This window comes from Lagopus leucura, unplaced genomic scaffold (genome assembly GCF_019238085.1).
Source record: "Lagopus leucura isolate 7727_CA_CO unplaced genomic scaffold, USGS_WTPT01 200-0_obj-0_obj, whole genome shotgun sequence".
NCBI lineage: Eukaryota > Metazoa > Chordata > Aves > Galliformes > Phasianidae > Lagopus > Lagopus leucura.
The window spans coordinates 1-10,000 of NW_024962741.1; the positions used below are offsets into that span (position 1 = coordinate 1).

At 56.1% G+C, this 10,000-nt stretch overlaps 1 protein-coding gene across 1 annotated transcript; it reads left to right on the plus strand.

Moving 5' to 3' along the window:
- The first annotated feature begins 5,067 nt into the window (after positions 1 to 5,067).
- IL4I1 (interleukin 4 induced 1) lies at positions 5,068 to 8,291 on the plus strand. The gene is made up of 6 exons (XM_042890861.1): positions 5,068 to 5,307; positions 5,677 to 5,783; positions 6,290 to 6,491; positions 6,673 to 6,741; positions 6,982 to 7,118; positions 7,469 to 8,291. The coding sequence occupies exons 1-6, from the start codon at positions 5,068 to 5,070 to the stop codon at positions 8,289 to 8,291; spliced, it is 1,578 nt and encodes a 525-aa protein (XP_042746795.1).
- Positions 8,292 to 10,000: the final 1,709 nt, after the last annotated feature.

Genomic DNA, 10,000 nt, shown 5'->3' on the forward strand with positions numbered 1-10,000 from the left:
GCGGCCCGGGTTCGATTCCCGGTCAGGGAAAATTGTTTTCACCCCCCCATCTTTTTCTCTATTTAGTTTCTGGATGCGGATCCGGCCCTGAAAGCACATATTTGGTTTGGAGGGGTGAGCCGTTCCACCGCATCCCACCCCTTTTAACAACACAACCCCATCACCTCTCCGACAGGCCGTGCAAACCCCTTTATTTCCCCCCATCGCCAAACACCCTCGACTTGCAGCTCGTTAAACCTTAAGCGGGGTCATTAACGAACAGAAAGGCATCAGACGCTGCGAAATGCTGCAGGCTTCGCATTTATTGCAAAGGTGGAACGCACAGTTATCGCGCACGCCTTGGTTCCTTTGCGTCGCTTTGGGGGGTTTTAGCCCCTTCTCTCCCTTTGGGGTTGGGGTCGCCTCACCCCCTCCCCTGCCGCCCACCAAAGGGGAGCTTTGGGGAGGGATGGGGCCGAGCTGTCAGCGCCCCCCGGCCGCGCGCTTCCAGCCCTTGGGCATAACGCGCTGCAGGGCGGCGCGCACATGCGCGGGTCCCACGGTGGGACGTCGGCTCTCCTTCCTCAGCCTCTCGGCTTCCCTCTCCACCCTCCTGCAGACGTCCCTTAGGAAAGCCACCATCAGCGCTTGGGCTTCGCGGGACAGGAGCCTGCCGTCGTGCCTGAGCATCAGGCCGGGGTCGAAGGAAAGGCTGGGGGATCTTTTCTTCTGCCCTCGTTTGGGTTTGGGTTTTGTTTTCCTGTCGAATTTCACCCTCTTGACCTGGGGTCCCCTGCTTTCAGCCTTCTGACGCCTTCTTTTCTGGGGTCCCCCCCTCGGCCGGGGTCCCTTTCCCTTTTGGGGTCTTCTTTTCCTTCCCTCCGCGGACACCATGGCTCAGCTGCCCAGACCCCCAGAATCCAATGGAATTCTCCGCCCGTCCCCCTTCTATGCAAATCAGCATGCAAATGAGGAGCCCCGCGATTGGCCGAAGGAGCAATACCCGCCCCCCCCGCCCCCCCACCCCCCCCCCCCCCAACGGGAGCAACACCCAAGGGGGTTTCTTGGCTCCCCATGACGGCCGGGCACCCAATTAACCCCAATTAACGCACGATGGGGAAATGGAGCTGATGGCGCCTTTTTGGGGTGGGGAGGAAATGGACCAAAATCCCTCGGATCTGAACGTCTGTCCTCAGCTTTGCAATCACCACCAAACCCGGCTCTGCCCGTCAGCTGCCATGCAAATGACGGCTAATTACTTCGTTAACGATTCCACCCGAATCCACCCAATGGTGGCTGCCCAGGTTGGCTCCAAAGGGGCCGAGCCTGCGTTCATTAACAAAACCACTCATTAATTACCATCAAGGCCCAAACAGAGTTGGCAAAAGGCTGATTAGCATAATTTATTGCCTGCTAATGAGTGACGGAGTGGAACAACGGGGACTAGAAGCAAATCCTGGCCGCCCCGCTCACAAAATATGGCTTTTTTTCACCATAAATGCATGAAATCAACCCAGGGAGCCGCAGGATGGCGGCCCTGAGGCTCTGCTCCCCTTCGTTTGCCCTCATTAAACCAAATGGATCCACGTTTATCCTTCCAGTCCATCAGCGTTGATCCAAACTCATTCTCCTCGTTTACCCACATTCATCCCCATTCGCCCTTCTGACGTGCCCAAATTCGCCCTCCTCACGCTTCTAATTAACCCGAACCCGTCCAATTAACCCAAACCCGTCCAATTAACCCAAGTTTAATCCTCCCGATTGACCCAAACCCCCCCCTCAACGCTGCCCCCCCCACCCCTCTATCCCCACATGTCCCCATGTGTCGCAATGGGATTCGATGGCAGCCGTGCTTCCAGTCACCCTGGCGGAAGCAGCAGCAGGAAGATGGGAGGAACTCGTTATGCAATTAAAAGCTGCTCGTGCCCTGGCATTAAAGCCGGGCTGTGCTGATCTCTGATTCCTTACCCAAACAAAACCACCCCTCTGAAATCCCCTCTGGTCCCAGCGATGTCAGCAAGGCTCCCCTCCATGCAGTTCCCACATCAATCCAGGAATCCTTGCTTCATCCACAGCTCTGACGGTGTTGGGTTTGGGTTTGACAGCATGGAGGAGCGGATGGGTTTGGTTTAAATGGGGGGCATGGGGACGAAGCCCCCAGAGCAGCAAGAAATGGGGATGCAACGCTCAGGTCGTCCTTAGCGGGGTTGGATCCATGGGCATCCACCCATTGGTTTTAATGGGAGCACAGGGGGAGGTTTGTGGGCTGGTGGGGGGGATGTGGAGGGAGCAGCCCTGCGAGGAGCCCAGCTTGCCAAATTTGTGCTCTCACCACCCGTAGCACCGCAGGGAAAACCCACACCCTGACTTCTTATAGGGAAAAACCCATGGCAGGCAATGTTGTGAAACCTTCACGGCTGTGCAACCCATTTACCAGCAGTGGGAGAAGCCCCAGCTCAGCAGGATGCTCAGATGGGCTTTGAGGCCCATGGGGGCGGCCTTCAGGTCCTTGTCGACCCCTTTTAGGATTCGGGGCTCCCTCCGTTCCGTGACCATAAGCAGAAAACCCACAGCTTCCAGCTTCCGCCCCATCCACCAAAGCGCGGCTCCTCGGCCTCCCCTCAGCCCCGTGGTTCCGCAGAACCCATTAAGGGGGGCATTAATTAAAGCAATGAAAGGGGCCGCATGGAGCTGAGCGCGGGGGAAATCCCTGCTGATGGATGAAACTGAAAGAAAAGCATCGAAAAAGCACCGAAAAATAATAATAACTAAAAAAAAGAGGTACTGAAAGGAGCCAGGAAAGGAGGAGCAGAGCTGTGCTGTGGGGCCTGCGGGGCTTTTATGGCCGCGGCGTCGTGGTGGCCGTGGGGAGGAATTCCCAGCTTCTGCGGGCAGATTTGGGTTCTGACGTGAGCAGAGCCGAAAGCTTTGGAGAAAACGAATGATTTCTTGTATTTAAAGGGAAAGAATTGAGGTAGGAGAAAATGGCAGCGTCCCGCTTTGGGCATTTGGGCCAAGGCGCCTCTTGGTTTCTCTCTGCGCCAATGGAGGGAAGGCCAGCACGGCCCGAGTGATGGGATGCTCCAGATTGGGGATGGATTCCCATCTTTTCGGATGGGTTTCCACCTGGAGACGCCACTGTCGTCATTGCAGGGGATGTTCCAGGTGGGTTTCCATCTGGAGAAGCCACCATCACGACCAGAAGGGACATTTTGGATGGATTTCTATTCTGGATGCCTCCATCACAACCAGAAGGGACATTTTGGATGGATTTCCATCATTCTGGATGCCTCCATCACGACCAGAAGGGACATTTTGGATGGATTTCCACCTGCAGACACCTCCACCACGACCAGAAGGGAAATTCCAGGTGCCCTTCCATCATCTTCCACGCTTCCTTCCCGTAGCACAGGAGGGTGAGGCTGCCCTCTGTGCCTCCTCATGATCACGTCCCACGAATGGGCGGCTGGTGCTCGAAGGAGGTGAGTAAAAAGGAAAACAACACTAAAAGCAAACACAAAAGAACCCAACGTGAGCTCAGCCGCCGCTTCCCCTTCTTACGACACCACTGCTCTGCTTTCTTCCGGGCTGGACTTTTTTTTTCCTATCTTAAGCCAGGGTATAAAATGGAAACTGATCTCGGCAGGGGAGTCGCCTGCCTGCTGCAACCATGGCTGCCATGGGTGGTGAGTGGTTCCCCCCCCTGGGTTACGGCTTCCCTTCTTCCTGCTTTCCTCCAGCATCCCTTCGGCGTCGCCTCCTCGAGGCCCCGACCCCAAACCTTCCCGTCTCTCTGCTCTGTTTTACGACCCCGTAGAGTTCAGGTGTTTGGGGTTGGCACGTTGGATGGGATCCCCATTGTCTTCCCACAGCGTTTAGGGTTACTGTGTTGGGTGGGATGGGGATCTCCTCACCTCCAGGCCTCCTGTGCTCCCCACGTCGTCCAAAAGAATTTGGGGTTGGTTGGATTGGGATGGAGATCTCTTGACCCCCAGAAAAGATCTTTGTCTTCCACATCACCCTATAGGTTGTGGGGTTGGCACATGGGATGGGATGGAGATCTCTTGACCCCCAGAAAGGAACTCCTTTGTCTTCCACATCACCCCACAGCCTTTAGGGTTGTCATGTTGGATTGGGATGGAGATCTCTTGACCCCCAGAAAGGATCTTTGTCTTCCACATCACCCTATAGGTTGTGGGGTTGGCACGTGGGATGGGACGGAGATCTCTTGCCCCCCACAAAAGACCTCCTTTGCCTTCCTCCCCACCCCACAGCGCTCAGGGAGGCCACGCGGTGTGGGATGGAGGCCTCCTGATCCCTGAAGGAGATCTTTGTCTTCCACAGCACCCAAAGGTGCTCGGGGTCACCGCGCTGGGTGGGATGCAGGGAGCTCAAAGCCGCATCAGGACGCTGCCCTTCGGGGAGGTCGGGGCGTTGGATCAGGACAATTAGCGCCGTTTTCCTGCATCAATTTCAGCCACGCTTTTAAGGCAGCCCTGCTGTTAGCCGTGCTAATTACAGCAGCCGCTCTCTAATTACTTCACATGACCATCGTCAGCCCCTCCAGGAAAGCGAGGCTGATCCTACAGCTCTGAGAAGTCGCCTCCAGGGGAGCAGCCCTGGGCTCCAACCTCTGCCCATGACTTCGGATTGGGGCCGGTCCAGCCGGGCGCTGCTTTCAACACAGGTTTATCCCATGAATGAAGATGACTCACGATGCTGTTACAAAAGATATCGGCTTTTATTCTTTGTTTGCTTGCTTTTTTCTCTTCCTCCTTCTCTTCTTCCTCATCTTCTTTCCCCAGAAAGAAACTGGAAAAGAAAATGAAAGTAGAACAAAAAAAAAAAACAACCCAGGAGCTCCCTGCTGGGGTTTTTTGTTGGCACTTCTGTCCCTTACCTTCACCTGCATGGTGTCACCGTGTAAGATCACGGCTTACAGGTGTAAAATCCCTCTGCGCCACCCCTCCTCCCTCCATTGTGCAGCCCTTGAGGGTTAAAGAATGGGATAAATCGAGGGGAGGAGGCAGCGGGCGCAGCCATCCAGCCACCTGAATGAACCGCCTCCCTTTCCTCGCACGCCGGAAGATGCTTAATTACCGTCCCTCGTTAGCCCTCTTCCCAACGCTTCTCCTACTGGGACTCGCCAGCGCCAAGAGGTTCCCGTGCTTCCCTGAGTATTGCCTCCGTGACCGGGACTACGAGGAGCTGCTGGGCATCGTGAAGCACGGGCTGGAGCCCACGAGGCGCCCATCTGACGTGGTCGTGGTCGGGGCTGGGATCAGCGGGCTGACGGCAGCCAAGCTGCTGCGGGATGCCGGCCATAAGGTGAGGGGGGGCGAGTTTTAGGGGAGGGGGTGCTGGTAGCAAAGGGTTGCCAGCAGGGAGGGGGAAGGCGTTGATGCTGGGGGGGGGGGGAAAGGGGGGATTCGGTGTATTGCTGGGGGGTCAGTGCATTGCTGGGGGGATCAGTGCATTGCTGGGGGGCAATCGATGCACTGCTGGGGGATCGATGCACTGCTGGGGGATCGATGCATTGCTGGGGGATCGATGCATTGCTGGGGGATCGATGCATTGCCGGGGGATCGATGCATTGCAGGGGGGGTTCAATGCATTTCTGGGGGGCAATCGATGCGTTTCCAGGTTGGCTTGCTGGAAGAACCCCCAAACCCCATTTTCCATCTGTACCCTTTCCAGGTGACCGTTCTGGAAACCAGCCATAGGGTGGGTGGGAGGATCAGGACGTACCGTGAGAAGGACTGGTACGTGGAGCTGGGAGCCATGCGCCTGCCGAGCAAACACAGGTGAGCTGCAGTCCTCCGTCCTTCCCACGGCTGGTTTGTTGCAAGTCACGACCCCAAAAGCCGGCTGAGATCCCACCAGTTGGGCACCCAACCGTTGTGTGAGGAGCCAAGCAGGGCATGAGCCAAAATGCTGTGGGAAGAACCCATGGGGCGCCCTGAACTCAACATGGTGTGGGATCAGAGCCCTCCTCCTCTTCCAGCTCTTGGCTCTCTCCCACCCCGACCAATTCTGCATTAATTCTTGCTCCCCATGGCATCCTTGCGGGTCTCTCCTTTCCCTGTGCACTGAGGCAGCAAAAATACAGAGGTCGGAGTGCCTGGAATACCCAAAATCTGTGCTTAAAGGCCAAAGCTTTTGGTGGCTGCGCCGACGCCATCAATGCAGAAACGTCCTGCAATGCCAAAATCAAACATGTGTGCATTGAGGTTCCCAATAGGAAAATGCCCCTTCCAGGATTCTCTGTGAGGCTTCAGCAGCGCTTCCCACCTCCTCTGCTCCCTTCCAGGCTGGTGCGTGAGTTTATAAAGCAGTTTGACCTGAAGCTCAATCCGTTCCTCCAGACGGATGACAACGCCTGGTATTTTGTGAACGGCATCCGAGCCAAAGTGGCAGAAGTGAACAGGAACCCCGACATCCTGAATTACACCCTGAGGCCGGCGGAGAGGGGCAAAAGCGCCAGCCAGCTCTACAGGGAAGCTCTGCATTCGGTAGGTGGCCATGGAGCCGACCCAGTTGGCGTGGGGTCACCAGGGCGAGCCAGCAGGAGGAGCTCGGCCCCTCACCAAACCCCACGCTGGCACCTCAGGTCCCACAGAACAGAATTGCATTGGGAAACGCTCTTTTTTTTGGGTGCCTCCTCGACTCCATCAATATTTATTTCCTCTGCAGGCTTTCAAGGAGTTCCAGACCATGGACTGCAAGGAGTATCTGGCTAAACACGACTCCTTCTCCACCAAGGTAATGGGCGATTCGTAGGGGGTGATTTCTTGCCATCCAGCTGGTGGAGAGGGGGCAGATTGGGTCCAAAATTCCCACTTTGCTCATTCTGAGATCCGCCCGCCTCCATTGGAGGAGGCACCGATCCACCAGGGCCGCATCTTGATGGATCCAAGCGGATCAGGGCACAGATTTTGGCTGGGGGTCGACGCCGCGCTGAGGCGATGACTTCGGGCCCCGACTTCGTGTTGTGTTCTGTAGGAATATTTGATTAAAGTTGGGAATCTGAGCCGGGGAGCTGTGCAGATGATCGGAGATTTGCTCAACGAGGAGTCGGGCTTTTATCTGTCCTTCCTCGCCTCGCTGTGGGATTTCGACATCTTCTCTCATGGGGAGAGGTGAGACATGGTTACTTATGGGGGGAGGTGAGACATGGTTTCTTATGGGGGGAGGAAGGCATCGTTTCTTATGGGGGGAGGTAAGACATGGTTTCTTATGGGGGGAGGTCAGACATGGTTTCTTATGGGGGGAGGAAGGCATCGTTTCTTATGGGGTAGGTGAGACTTTTCCTGCAGAGCCTCCCTTGGAGCTGCTCTACAAAATGCAATGAAATAGGGAATTTTAGCGTCGTTTCGATGCCCCAATGGACCGTCCTCCCTCAGAGGGTCCCTCCAGGAGGGATTTCACCACTCCAGCCCCTGCATGGAGTTCAAAACCCGACGCTTTCCCTTCTTCTCCTCCCTTCCAGCTTCGACGAAATCACGGGAGGTTTCGACCAGCTGCCCAAAGCCTTCCACAAAGCGCTGCCGGGCGCCGTCAGGCTCAATTGCACGGTGGAAAAGATCATGACGAAGGGAGGGAAGGTGCGGGTGTTCTACCGCGCTCCGGATACCCTCGCCCCCAGCATAGAGACTGCAGACTACGTCCTCGTCACCTCCTCGGCCAAAGCCACCAGGCACATCCAGTTCTTCCCCCCTCTCTCCCCTACCAAAAACGACGCCCTGCGCTCCATCCATTACGCCAGCGCTTCCAAAATCGCTTTGGCTTGCACCGAGAAGTTCTGGGAGAAAGACGGCATTCGAGGAGGGCAATCCATCACCGACCGCCCCTCCAGGTTTATCTACTACCCCAACCACAACTTCTCCAGCGGGGTCGGGGTCGTCTTGGCCTCCTACACCTGGAACGACGACGCCGAGTTCCTCGCGCCTTTGGCGGATGAGGAATACGTGGATCTGGTCCTCCAGGACCTGGCGGACATCCACCAGGTGAGCAAGAGTTACCTGCAGTACGCCTGCGACCGCTACGTGATACAGAAGTGGCAGCTGGACAGGCATTCGCTGGGAGCCTTCGCTGCCTTCACGCCCTACCAGTTCACCGATTACTCGCAGGCCCTCTTTGAGCACGAGGGCAGGGTGCATTTTGCGGGAGAGCACGCGGCCCAGCCGCACGCCTGGATCGACACCGCCATGAAAGCCGCCGTGAGGGCAGCGAGCAACATCCACGACGACAGCGAAACCCAAAGCCTCCGCCTCGGCCCCACGGAAGGCGGCGGGGAGAAGGGGGAGCTGTGAGCTGGCGGGGTTGGGGGTCGCAATGTTCTTTCAGTGAGGTCAATCCCTTTCCATGAGGCCAACAGCGCGTTGGCAGGAAAGGTGTTAAAGGAAAATAATTGAGGGGAAAAATAATACTTCCTCATATGGGACACTGGCAGCCTCCTGGTCCAACACTCAGGAAAGGGGGGGATGACTGAAGGAGAGCCAACTTCGCGTAGGTTCTGCGGCCTCGACGCAACGCAGCGAGTCCCATTTTGTGCAGGGAATGGCTCAGGTGGAATAAAATCATCCTTTCCCACTCTCTTGCTTCTTTCGCACCCCCGTCTCCCCATAGAGAGGGGTCTCATGGTGGATGTTTCATCCCACCTCCCTTCGGCCGTGTAGGAACTCATCAGCTTTCATCAGGCTCCTCCTCCCCTTCCAGAGTTTGGGAGATAACTCATTGCTCCTGAGTTGTCTTCTCTCTGCATAGCCCAACCCCATGGCTCCCAACTCAACCCTATGGCTCCCAACCCAACCCCACGGCTCCCAACTCAACACTACTGATCCAAACCAAACCCCATGGCTCCCAAACCAACCCCATGGCTCCCAACCCAACCTCATGGCTCTCAACCCAACCCCACTGCTCCCAACCCAACCCCATTGCTCCCAACCCAACCCCATGGCTCTCAACCCAACCCCACAGCTCCCAACCCAACTCTATGGCTCCCAACTCAACCCCACTGCTCCCAACTCAACCCCATGGCTCCCAACTCAACACTACAGCTCCTAACCCAACCCCACTGTTCCAAACCCAACCCCACTGCTCTCAACCCAACCCTAGGGCTCACAGCTCATCACTCCTCTTGCATCCCAACACGGCAGATCTCAAGTCATCCTTCTCTTTGTGTAACCCAACACCACTCCATCCAACCACCGTCAGGATAAGACCCCGATCCCCACCCCCACGCTCTCTTGCAGCCCATCTCCAGCCCAGCTGAGCCCAAAGCACGGCCAACACCAGCTTACAAAGGCAGATCTAACGCTGTGAACACCAAACTCCAGGCCAGGAGCCACACAGCCGACTCACACCAACGCACCAGCGGGGTTTCAGCCGAGTTCCTCCTTTCGCCAATAACCGCTGCCCCACATTTCATAACCCTGCAAACCACTGCACCCAGATGATCCCCCGTGGGTTTCTAGCAGGTGTTGCACAGGCAAAGATTTACTGTAGCTGAAGGCAGCTCAGTACGGGCAATAAATTAGCAGAACAATCAACGTTTGCGTACAGAGAGCCTTACAAAGCTCTCTAATTCTTTTTAGGGGGGACAGAATGAGACCCGTCCACCACTAATCACCAATTTGCTTCGGAATGCAAAATCCCGTTGCTGATCATCATTGGTTCCCCTTTATTTGTGCAGAAATCGTGATAAACGTTCGTGCTTCACCCCAAAAAGCAGTGCGATGACCTGGGACGCATTTTTAACCTTTTGGGGTGATGCAAGACGACGCGCAAACCTTCAGACCAGGGCAAGTGAGGGGTTGCATCAGGGCAGAAATGGGATCATAAGGGTCAGCAGCACCTTCTTAAGCTCGGGACAAAGCCGAGCACAACGTGAAGCATTGGTTGCAACAGGAGGAAACCCGAAACGACAGGAAAAAGGGGAGAAAATAGGGGGATTGCATCTTCCTGTGGCTTCCATTCTTGGGGCATCACCTCCGTAACCCAAGGAATTGGGTTTCAGCAC

Bases quoted from the DNA above. Each gene is read 5' to 3' on its own strand.
- IL4I1 (XM_042890861.1), top strand. From the start codon at position 5,068: ATGCTTAATTACCGTCCCTCGTTAGCCCTCTTCCCAACGCTTCTCCTA. The intron at 5,308-5,676 runs GTGAGGGGGGGC...TACCCTTTCCAG, and splicing joins TGCGGGATGCCGGCCATAAG to GTGACCGTTCTGGAAACCAG. The intron at 5,784-6,289 runs GTGAGCTGCAGT...GCTCCCTTCCAG, and splicing joins CGCCTGCCGAGCAAACACAG to GCTGGTGCGTGAGTTTATAA.